At 35.2% G+C, this 12672-nt stretch overlaps 1 protein-coding gene across 2 annotated transcripts in view; it reads left to right on the top strand.

Annotated features, from left to right (window-relative positions):
- PARN (poly(A)-specific ribonuclease) overlaps positions 1 to 11691 on the top strand; it is a 46094-nt gene extending 34403 nt beyond the window's left edge. For both annotated transcript variants that reach the window (XM_014894943.2, XM_088174439.1), the window contains exons 22-24: positions 2792 to 2981; positions 9052 to 9245; positions 10791 to 11691. In XM_014894943.2, coding sequence (XP_014750429.1) covers positions 2792 to 2981; positions 9052 to 9245; positions 10791 to 10843 — 437 coding nt within the window. In that variant the 3' untranslated portion in view covers positions 10844 to 11691. The remainder of the gene's footprint in view (positions 1 to 2791; positions 2982 to 9051; positions 9246 to 10790) is intronic.
- Positions 11692 to 12672: the final 981 nt, after the last annotated feature.

Genomic DNA, 12672 nt, shown 5'->3' with positions numbered 1-12672 from the left:
AGCTACTTACTAATTGCACACCGTTGCTCTGACTGAGGCAGTGGTCTCATGTTTCAAGTAGAGCATGATCAGATAAGATTAATGCAGCATTAATCCAGAGGTCACTTAAAGGCTTCACAGGTGAAATTTTACTTCAGTATTTCATAAGCTTAAGTGTTTAGTATTGCAGCATTAATCTGTATAGCTCTGTGTGTTTATTGTATTTATATATTGTGGCTTTTCTTTTGCCTACACAGTTCACCAACATATTTATTATGTCTTTTTATTAAGAGGCTTAATATTGTCAGTGGCCATCTGTCAGGATGTTGTTCTGCATAAAAGCAAGGACTTGGCAAGAGAATATCTTTGTACACATTCCTCTAGGACCACTCAGTGGCAGCCAGCCTGTTCCATGTCTTCCTTCATAACGAGGGAAGGTGCCATCCTCTAGAAATGCTTCTCCTAAAATAATTTGCAATTACTATTATTCTGCTATGAGTCTGAAACTTTAGGGCTGCAATTAATGTGAAATACAGCCACGTGGTGTTGGTTACTAGGTCAGGTTTCTCACAGAAAGGTTTGTTTCGTCTCTTACAATTTAAAGAAATAAGTAAATGGCCCTCCTGAGTTCCCTTCAGTTTTTTAGACTTCACAGAGCATTCTAGCAGCCCATTTCTTCTGTTGTGAGTGCAGAATGACCTAACTGTATTTGCTTTGTTTGACAATATGGACAGCATTCCCCAAATATGCATCAGAGAAAATGTATTAAACTCTTACAAGGAGCTGCTCTTCAAGACCATGCAAGATTAAACAATCTTATCTGTGTGGCCACAATATCTGTGTGGCTCCTTAGACTTCTCCATATGCCTTCATTTCAGTTTTTCAATGATGAAGCGATTTATTCAGCGTGTAACATTTTATATGAAATATGTATGCTATATATGTATATATATATATATATATATATGTATTTGTGTGTGTCTGTGCCATATGAACGGACTGCTGTAAAATACATGCCTTACTTCAAGAAAGCAGAGTTGTCTTTGTACAAAAATACTGACTCTTGCACAGATTTATTTTAGAATTATCTTTAGGCCTCAAATGATTTGTTTTTCTTCCCTAAAAAAGGACTGAGTTTGTCAGGGAATTAAATGGCAGGCCCATAACTTTGGTTCACAGCTTGTAGATAAACAAATAATGTTATTGTGTTTTAACAAATGAGTATGTATCAGATGATCCATGGTTACTCTGTACTTGATTTTAGCTAGTGAAAACATGCTTGAGTTTAACTAAACAAATTTTACCCCAAGGAATGTTGGCTGGCATGCAGTAAACTCCAGTGAGCCTTATTAATTCATTCATGATGCCTGCCCCAAAACTTCATGGGCAATAAATATTGTCCTAATTCTTACAAACAGATCCTGTAACTTTGCAGTTCAAAACAAATAGAAGGGGGGTGAAAGGAGGTATGTCTGACACTTGTTGATTAGTGCAACATGGGGCTGTTAATCATAACTACTGCTATCTGGGCTTGAGATGAAAATTAAATAGTCAACACTCTTGCCTGGTTTTATGTACATTGCAACAGCAGCATCTATATATCATGGCAGGTATTATAGATATCTCATTTCACTGTTACACAGCAAATATACAGACAGAATGGATGATCCATCCTGAAAGAGGAGAAAAAACCACATCCACCCATCTTCCTCACCTTTCCTGAAATTTGATGTTGGAGCTTTCTCTAGTGCTTGCACCAGGGGTAGCACAGAATACCTGTGTTTAAAACAGCTCAGCTCGAGTCCAGAAGAGGGATATGCATCTGAAACTGCTCTAAAGAATTGGAAGTACATAATAAAGTCATTTTGTCTCCACCATAATTGTGGTGTTTTAAAATGTGCAGAAGAACAGTCTGAGGTGGGGGGGGAGATTTGTTTTGTTTTGTTTACATTTAAACTGGTTTACTGGTTGGTTTACAATACTTTCTTTGAGAGCTAGGCTGAAAGCAGCAGAAGACACCAGTTGACAGTCAGTTTAATTTGCTGATTCATCTGTTACAGGAATGGCATCAGGCCAGAGCTTGGCTCACAGACTAAAGGCTGAGAGCTGTGAAGATGCTGGGACTTGAAGGAATGTTATTAAATTGTTACTGAGTGGAGGCAGTGAAAGTTTTTTTTTTTCTTTAGTTTCAAAGTACTTCTAATTTTGCATTGACGGAAATCTTTCTACCTTGAACTTGAATTCTTTTTTTGGTTAAAGGGAGATCAGACATTAGAAAGATACAAGGATGGAACAGCTGGCTGTTAGTTAAGTGCTTCTTCCATGGATATCTTGTGCAACCAAAAATGCAGCTCAAATAAGCTTATGTTTCACAGCAATCAAACAGAGTTTTGGCAAAGGCTTTGCAAATGTCGTCTTTTCCTGGCAGACTTGCAAAATAAACCTGCTGGGTTAAGTAATGAGACTAAAAAGGAAAAAATCCAGGAAATCTTTTCTTGCCAACAAGCAATCTGGAAGAGGGTTACGACTGAAGAATTGATCGTTTCTAATTTAAAAGAAACGTCTTAAGTGGATTTAACTCTTTCTGCACAAATTCTGACTTTGAGAAGGGTTTTGAGCATCTAGTTCAGACATTGTGACTTCTAGAGAATATGACATTTGTTTTTTTAATTGCTAACAATGGAACAAAAAAATTTTTTTATGAACAGAACAAATAGCTTGCATCCTTCTGCTTTTCAAAATAAGCTATTTCAATAGAGGGTATGGTGTCATTTAAGTGGTTTATATATAATATCATTCTCCTTCTCCACAGCTGTAAACACCAGCCGCTATGCTGAGAGTTATAGGATCCAGACATATGCAGAATATGTGGAGAAAAAACATGAAGAAAAACAGGCCAAGAGAAAATGTACAGAAGATAGTTGGAAGGAGATGGAGAGGAAGAGGTTAAAAACCCAGTGCACACCTTATGTTTCCCAGAGTCGATACTACTTTGTTAACAGGTGAGACATCTGTGCTGCCAGCTCATATTCTTACTGCATTTCTATCCAAAATCTAGCAATTTTCAGGTAGTTCTTAATTAATATAGGACATTTTTCTGTATGTATTTCTTTGCATATAAATCAGTAGTGGTATATATAACCTGTCACAAAATGATAGGTAAAGGAACACAGGGAATTTCATCATAGATGTGATCAGATGGTTTTTTAAATGCTGGGATCATGAGGGCAGGTCACATCACAGCTTCTGATCTTAATTTAGCAGCACCACTTCTTATAAACAAAATCTTAAAAAATATTTTCTTTATTCATATGACACTCGTGAATGGCTTGTTTCATATGGACACTTAGTTGTCATCATATATCCTTGTAAAGACCATGTTGGTTTTGGGCTGACTTTCCATGGTGATAATAGTGCCACAAAGAATGGTATAAACTCCCTTCTAGAGCAGTCCTGATGAAGTTGTCCTTATGCTTCAAATAGGAATGCAAATGATGATACTTGCATGGCTTTAAGCTTTCAGTATAAAACTTTACAAGGGCTTTAGTTCATTATTTAAGGAATCAAATCAGGACATGCTGCTTGTTGTTCTGGTATAGTATGTTTCCTGTGTTGCTGTGTGCATTTCTTGTTCCATATTTACCTACTGATATTAATGACAGGGTTTGGATATGATGGTAACAGGCAGCTTCTTTCTCAGTCATCTGTGTAGCTGAGCTTGTGAAAAGTTTTTTAGTTAATATATTTAGTTAATATAATTTTATAAATAACCTATCGAGTTACTGCCATTCTTCCCCTTCTCTTCTCCTGCACTGTCCCCCCAGTTCTATCAATTCTATATGAAAATAAGATTGAGTGGAGTGTGTAAGTTACATTTCTCTAAGCAGATGTTTTGGGTTGTTTTTGGGGGGTTTTCTCTCCTTTTCCTCCCTGCCCCAAACCAAATTTAGTGGTCATAAAAACCAGTGCTGAGGTATTTCTGCTTTATCTGTCTTGGAAATGCTACATTAAGTTCTAGTTCTCATTATACCTTCCTGTAAATGTTCATCTGTCATGTAACAAATTCGCTAAAGTTGTTCTGTTCTTCTCGTGGCATTATGATTTTACAGGTGTATATTTTGACAAGCTGTCAGATGTTCATGGCTTTTGTCATGGTGGGAATTCTAAATGTGTTATAGACAGGTTTGATTTTAAAAGCATATGGAGGAAACTGATGGTACAGTCTGTATCAAATGGAGTTAGTTTAATGGAACTGTTGTACTCAGGAGTCCTGGGGAGTCCATGCTGGGAGGAGATGAGGAGCTTTAAGGATTGTCCTGGCATCAGCCTGCACATCCCTAAGGCTTAGCTGTATAACTAAGGTGGTAGATGATTAAACAGTCTGGAAATACTCACTGCACCTTGAGTTTGCTGCAAAGAATCACTTAGTCCTGGTTTTCTTTCTGCCAGAGGAAGTGTCCTCTCAATGAACGTTGGAGCTTGGGTACCTCCCAGGTTCCTGGCCCATGGCAACGGTGGCAGCTCATGAAGAGCAGGAAGTGGACAAAGCTGATTTGCTGTTGTCTTGCACAGAAGTTTAAGATCCATCACAAATGTGTAATTTGGAAAATTGCTGAACAAAATTTTCAGTAAATTCTTTCCCTAAAAGTTTGACATATCCCAATGAGTTGTCTAAGCACTTACTCTCCTTGAAAAATTTTAATACATTTTTTCATTTAGTGTTACAAAATTCTACAAGAAGTAGCTTTTTGCTTTCATATGATCAATATCTTGATAGCCTTGGACAACAGCCTTTATTTTATTGACAGATCTCTTGTATTTGATGTTACATAATTTTTTGTTCTCTTATTATTCCATTAATAAAGTGATTTGGTTCTGTCCCAAATTCCCTCTCATGCAAGTCTTTTGACATGTTTTTCTTCATTTGTTTTTATTTGTTACTAGTTATATTTAATTCTTTTATCAGTTTATATTTTGTAAATGCTTCCTCTGAAGCATTATATGGTTAGATGGAACATGGAACTGCAAACCATGGTCTTTCATTTCACTTAAGAAGAACACTTTTTTTTTCCAGACAAAGGTATATAAAAATATTTCTATCCAAAGGTATCTAAAATATTTATATTTTTATATATTATATACAATAATTTTGATATAAAATACAATATCAATATTTAGATCAACAATCAGGACAAGTATGTATGTGTGCATGTATATTTGTCCAGATTAGTTGAAGTCATATCTAGCTGAGCTCTCAGTACTGTGATGTATCCAGCAGCTGATCCCTTATAATAGCTTCATGTTACTACATCCTTTATTTATTTATTATTTAAGAAGCTTGCTGCATCAGCTTCTGCCAAGGAGCACAGCTGCAGGATAGCTGTTTGTCTCCATGATGACAATGTGTCCTGGCTACTTTTTCATTCAGTAAGGAAGTTGTTGAGTATTTCTTGCGAGGGACTTTTGTCTTAAATTAACGGATTAATAGATATGTAAAAGAGCTTCTTTAATTCTTATCGTTTTGATAAAACTGTAGTCCTATATTGTAGAGGAACTTCTCTTCAGAAAATACAATTTAATAGTATTAATAGCAGTCACAAGGTAAAATTATTTATAATTAATATATATCCCTTGCATATAACCTAATACTACTGTTAAATATAAAAATTTATTTTAATGGAAATATGCCTAATTATTAATGTAAGATGGAGAAGTAAAGGGAAAACTGCTGCATTTGACAAAACTTCAAGTAGTAAATAAGATCCTCTTGTCCAAATCTGTTGCTATTCAGAACACACTTAGGAAACAGATGGAACTGGCTGTGTTGTGCTTAGCAAATGACTGCCTGCCAGCTCTGCCATGTCTGTTAAATGCATGGCTTTTAGAGCTTCTCCTTAGCAAAATAGTGTTAAACCATAGCAGGAAAAGTCAGCTAGGGTATGCTCTATGGAAAACTAGGTACTCTGCTCTATTAATACTTACTCAATCTGATCATCATCTGGAAATAGTAAAATAGAATAAGGGCAGTGACAAAAGACTCATTTGAAGTACAAGAAAGGGATACATCTCTTTGCCTTGCAGATATTCTGCCTAAAACTGAGTGCTGCATCTTCTGTCAAATCAGGGTGTTGTTTGGAGCACCACTTCCTTGAATGTCTTCATTTTGCCAAAGATTATCTAATTTTTAAAATATGCAAGTGTTTCTACTGATGACTCTTTTGGTTTATTACAGAAATAGTTGTTTATAGTCGTTTAGTACCCACTAAAGAATAAGAATTGGCAAAAGCTGAGGTATTAAGGGTACAGATAACAAATATTACAAGTAAATATTACAGTGTTCCTGCACTGTAGTGTTACTTTAGGTGATTTCACCTGCTCTTCAGCTGAAATGACTGATTTTTATGATGGATCAGTATCTACTTCCACCCCTCAATGTTCTTTCAAGTGTCAAGAGAACTTATGTTTTTGTGTAAATTAAATTTATTTGAAATTGTAGGTCCTCGTATATCCAGCCCAATTGCAAATGCCTTGTTTTGATGAAATATTTCTTTTAAAACTCAAGACATGCTTTTCCAGCACAGAAAATGTTAAATGCTACATCATCATGATTGTTTTCCTCCCTTTTGTCTCCCTCCCCTTGCTGATTCTTTCAATGTAATTACCATTGTACTAGTTGGATTGCTGTTATTTAGTACCTCTTGAAATATGTTCTCTAGAAAATAGAGTTATTGCCTGGATAGCTGTTGTACAGGTGTGTTTTGAAACCTAAGTGTTATGTGCTTAGAGGATGGTGTAAATCTGTGTCTCTAAATGGTCATAAGGATCATAAAAGAAGTCTGTCTGCATTAGACAGTGACTGAAAGCTATTACTGTGTTTGAATCTTTAACTTTGTTCAGATGTTTCTCAGCTGAATGAGGAAGTTGAGGCAAATATGTGAACACATCCAAAATAACATTTATAATTAGAAAAATGAACTTTGAGTAGTGCTCTAACTCGTATATGCAACCATGCTCATTTACTACTAAGCACATAAATAATGTTGCAGTAATCTTTAATCTTACTTAAGGTTAAAGAAGAACAAGATGTAAAAAAATTAACCATGTCCCCTTCTAGGACCCATGCAATCAGTGAATAAATATAAAATAAAAATTATTTGGGAGAAAGGAAGGCAATGGTTCTTAATTATAAAATACATTTATTTTGTATTTTGTGCTGCCACTTTCTAGTGGTGTGGGTTTTTTTCCCCTTAAGGTATCTAAGGACCATAAGGCCTAAAATTAATTTTTATGTTGTTCTTCAGTCCACATTTAGCTGGGTACCAAAGGTCAGGAACTTGCTTCTCTTGATTTGTACTAACTTCACAGCAGTCTTAAGTTGGAAAAAATTAAATTCAGCCATAAGACATTCAAGAAGGATTCTTCTTCCTACAGTGAGTGCAAGTTCCCTTCTGAGAGCCAAGTGCTAAAGAAATCCTGGGATCATAATTTATGGTTCCTGAGTTTTTTCTTCCTAATGTATTTTTCAGAATGGCTTTCCCTAAAGTAGAATTCTTACAAGCTTTTCTAAACTATTCTTTTAAAAACCAGTAGTTTTCATTTCCTAAATGCTCCTCTTTCCCTAGACTTTTTTTTCTTTACAACCCTAGTTTTTGCCTGTTTTGCAATATTGAAGTGTGTACATAGGATTAACAGTTCTATCCCGCTTTTTATTGGTGGTGGTTGTGGTATGACTCAAAATGATGATTTGTAAGAAGTCATGCAAAAAGGCCTTCTGTGTGTGAATGTTTGGAGGAAAAACCAGCTATTCATCAAAGTAAATGGTGTTTGTGCTCCTAAAGTGGAAGTAAGAGCATGAGATGTAATCATGTTTCATCTTTGTTTATTGCCTTTGGACATCCCAGACAGACTCTGTTTTAAGTTGCAAAATGTTCAGCTGAAAAAATTCCATTTCAAAGCCAAAACTATACTGCAAAATTTAACAGTTCTTCCTTTAGCTGAAACCTTATTGAAACACCTTAATTCACTGCTATTGATTAAAAAGAAAAAAAGAACCTTGTAAAGTTTTGTTTTATAACTTAATATTTATTTAACTCACAGAATAGAGTATGACTTGGGTGCATACAGCCATGTTGTGTAGTTCTAATTAAAAGAACTACATTCTAATTAAAAAATAAAAATTTATAAATCCAGAACTACCCTTTTTACAATTGGTTGTTCTAAAAGCATTATATTAGACATTTTAGTGGCTGGTGTTTACATATCTAGAAGTTCATAATGGGAAATGGTTTTTAATTAGCCCCATTGCTACTGCATTCTCTTTTATACTCACGCTAATTTGATTTTAATATTGTCATTTATCTTTTAAGGAAATTTACCAATAGCGTTTCAGTGGAACCAAAGCCTACACAAGGTTATTTCAGAGTGTGCTGAATGGAGTGGAGCTCTGAGTTCATCTTTATACTGTGCTACTCAGGCTTCATTCAAATGCTACTAATGAAATGAGTGTGCAGGTTTTTGTGCTTTTTATTTTACTAGCCCCATGAATAATAGGAATCTGCCCTTGAAAGCTGGACTTAAAGTTTCTATATGGAGCTTGATGGTTTTCTCTACCTTTATATAGAAATGCTTTTAAAACTACCTGTAGTTCCAGGAGAGAGGTGAAGTTAGCATGTAGACTCCTTCAATTTCAAGATGTGATTTTGAGGTTTCAGTTGTGCATGATTTGGTGTCTGTTGACAGTGCATTAAAGAGCTTGCATAACTATGAGAATAAAATATACAACTGTGCAGGGATAGAGAACTAATTTAATTACATTTCAGATGAGTGATCTCATCAGAATAGCAGCTAAGTCTGAGCAAAGAATGAATACCTTGATCTACATAAGGTTGGATTAGATAGCAAATGTATGGAATTTTATAGTTAAGCCAGATCTTTCAGAGAGTGTAATTTTATGGTACAGCACTTATGACAGTTTATTTTTCTACGTTCCTAAGCATTTATTAGATGTACAACGTCTACCTATGTAATAGTTATTCTTGACTTTTTCATAATCATCTTTCTTCCCTGTTCCAGTTTTACAGGTACCAGTACAGTGGGAAAGAGAAGCATGAGTCCTATTGAGGAAGAAACTGGTTCTGATGATATGGAAGAAGGAGAAGGCCAAAATCCAGAAAATGATCAGACAGACTCCTGTGCAGATTCCCTTCCAGATGGTAAGAAGAGACCTAAAAAGTTGAAGAAGATCAAGACAGAACAAGTCCCAGCAGGTAAGTGCAATGTTCATGCACATGGTTTTCTGTTCTGTTGGAAAATGTTCTAGGCCTGAATAGAATTGAAATTCTTTTTTTGGAAGTCTTTGCTTCTAGCAGTAATTTGCTACATTACATTCCAAGTTCTTCTTGAAACAGAAGACTGCATCATATAACAGTTGTAAAAAAACTCAACAAACAAACTCAAAACATCAAAAAGCAAAGAGCTCACCCCAACCAACTCCAGTTGAAAGCAAAGAACTGACAACCAACCAAAGGAATCAGAATGTAGTTGATTTATTACTTTTGCTTACTTTCTTCCTTAAAATAAAACTTTTTGAATATTTTTTTAGGTATTCTTAATTTTTTTTAAGTGACTTTGTACTTAAGGTTACTCAATGTGTTTTGTATATCATAAGCAAAATTGAAGGCACTCTGTTTTGATGTGTGCATTTATACATTCAGTGTTGTGTGTGGTGTTTGCAGCCATAGCCTTTATTGTGCTTTATTTGGCTGAAGACTTTTCACTTAGGGTTGCTGTGAAGATGGGTGTTTTCAGATTTTAATACCTGAATATTTTTTAGCCAAAATACTTGGAGCTGAACAGCTGACTAAAAACAGGCAGGTTACAATCAGATGATGTTTCACCTTGTAATTTTTGCTGTTTTGTGAGTTACTGCAGCTTGTACAAAAAAAAGTAAAAAACTAACCTTAGATCACATTAATTTAAACATTAAAATATTTTATTTTTATTGATCTGTTTCTTGATGACTCTGTTTCAATGTTTTGTTAGTAATTTCTTGCAGAAATTGGACAATAATAAAAATTAAATAGTATGTTAATTTGATCCAGATGACCATACAGTATTAGTCATCTGGAGCACTGCCTGCATTGAAGTATATTCAAATATTCGTAATTAAAGCTTCATTTCAATAACTGCACTAGCAGCTTGTATCCAGAAAGTGGTATTGTATACCAGGCATCCTTTCTCCTGACTTGGTAGAGTAAAATCTTTCTTGGATGATTCAAAAGCTGTGCTTGGAAATTGTTTTTTCTTTTTATTCAGTAGGGCAGTTGGGGTCTGTAAGCATATGTAAAATAACAAGAGTGTCTATAGTGATTCCAAGTATAAAATTCAGGCTCTGTATTTGGCATTATGGGAATATGTGGTATCCTTACTAGTGATTCATCTTTATTCTCCAATTAATTTGGGATGGAAATATTCTTCCCTATCTTAACAGACTAAATAAAAATAACACTTGGGAAAACAGTATTTAACTGTAATATCCCAATAATTGCAAATCCAAAATTACCTAATTACTAGGGTTAAAAATACAGTATTTACCATTCTTGTAAGAAACCTGAAATTAACCTTTATTTTTTCCTTTTTTTTTGTAAGTACCTATTCATAAACAGTCTCTTGGTTCCTCTTTGTAAATATTGACTTGCCAGTAATGTATCTAGAGCCTCCCTCTATAGGAAAATATGTCTTAATATCCTCTGAAAGAACAACAACAGAAAAAAATCTTGATGTAATTTTTATTCCATAATTCTGTCTTCTAGGAAGCCTCACACCTAGTTCCACTGGAATTTTTGAGGTCCCTGAAACATGGTAGGAAACAGCTGCCTTAACAAGTGGAATTGATTGAAAGCAGTTCAGAGAACACACCTCTTGGAAGCCATACTTTATTTAAATAAAGTGGTGTTAACAAAGCAGTATGTGTCCTGAAAATCAGTTTAATTATTTTAAACTGTTTCTTGAACAATCTCTGTCAGTTTTACTCGTGTGTATATCCCCTAGTATATGACTTGTTGTTGATCCTGTGAAATCCTTGCTGTTGTAACTGATGTTAGGTTTAAGAAGCAAGACTCAATGTCATTTGTTCACCTCCTTTGGCATGCTGGCTGTGAACTGTACAAGAACTGGCACTCTGTGATTTTGTGCTAGGCTGTTTCCTTTGCTTGGGGAGTTACCACAGTGCTCCTAATATTTAGCTATTTTTTCAGGCAGCATCAGTATGTGTCAGCATTCTGGAAACAGGTAGAACTGCAGTTTCACATACTGCTTTCTACCTCTTACTTTATATGGGAACATTTTTTGGAATTTCTGTTCTCTACCCCCACCCCCAGTGCAGGTGGTATTCATCTAAATATCAGCCTTACACATACCTTACCCTTTCAAAAAACTGTAACTTTAAAGTTTCTCAAACATTAATTTCCTGGTGGGAGGTAGTTCTTCTTTGTTTTCACATCTGTTGTTTCCACTTTTAAATCCTGACTTTGTAAAAAATGTTTTTTGGTACCTGTGATAAACCTGCTAACTGCACCAGCCCTTTATTTGTTTAAAGAAGGATCTGCATTGGTAGATTTCAGAAAATGTTTGATATTTAAATTTTTGTATCATGGAAATAAAACCAAAATATGTATTTCCATACCATGAAAATTAAAGACATTTTCTTAGGAACTGGTTTGTTTTTATTTATTAGCATCTGAAATAGTTTGAGTGAAAGTTGGGGTTTTTTTCTTCCTTCTTCCTAATATAACAATTTTTTGTCATCCTGTGAGTAGCAGACCCTTTTGTTCCGTGGACTGTTTTCAAGATATTTGTGAAATGTAACCAAGAAAAGCAAGCCTATTGTCATAAGATTTAAATTGCTATGTGTTTCCCTTGGAGAGGTGAAAACAAAAGAATTTTACAAATCAGCAAGTTCAGAACCATTTCTGTGGAAGAGTGAAATATTAAGAGAAGGCTTCATCATACTCTATTTACACTGGAGTGGGAACCACTGTCATTTAAACATGGAATAACCTGTTTGAAGGTATGTCAAAATTCATGGGTTTTTTAAATTATTGTGAACTTGCATTGCAAAGGGAAAAATAATTTCAAGATAGTAATTGTGAAATGTTGCATTTCTAACCTTAGAGTACTCCCAGAAGGACTATAATTAAATTGTTTAATAGCAGCTCTATCATCACATTCTCACACTAAAATGTGGGAAAGAAGACTTGCTATTAATGATGCAAGGGAAAATTAGTAACTGAACTCTTCTGCTCTCAAGGATCCGGGGACTTTCCTTCCCAGACTCATGACCTTAGGACTAAATACTTAAATCACTTTCATCTTGAGTTCCAAACCAATTGTAAATTTAGTTCTTAGAACATGTGCAACACCTAATAGCAGTTGTATGGAGTATTTGTGCCTCGTTGAGGTGATGCAGGTAAATCACATGCTGTTCTATCCAAATGTTAGAGTGAGTTATTAACTGTTATATCCTAAACAACTGGCACAGCATGATTTGGGCCAGAGCTGGAGTCATGATGACAAAAGGCTACAGAAGCATTTAAAGGGATTGTCAGAAGCACAGGTTAAGGGGCAAGGAATGAGCTGCTCAAGAGACACAGAGGACCAGCTGTCCCAGAGCATCCATCTGGAGTCTGTTCCCTG

Source organism: Sturnus vulgaris, chromosome 16 (assembly GCF_052056855.1).
Source record: "Sturnus vulgaris isolate bStuVul1 chromosome 16, bStuVul1.hap1, whole genome shotgun sequence".
In the NCBI taxonomy this organism is placed as follows: domain Eukaryota; kingdom Metazoa; phylum Chordata; class Aves; order Passeriformes; family Sturnidae; genus Sturnus; species Sturnus vulgaris.
Note: the sequence above shows the minus strand (reverse complement) of the source record. Positions and strands in the feature narration are given on the sequence as shown.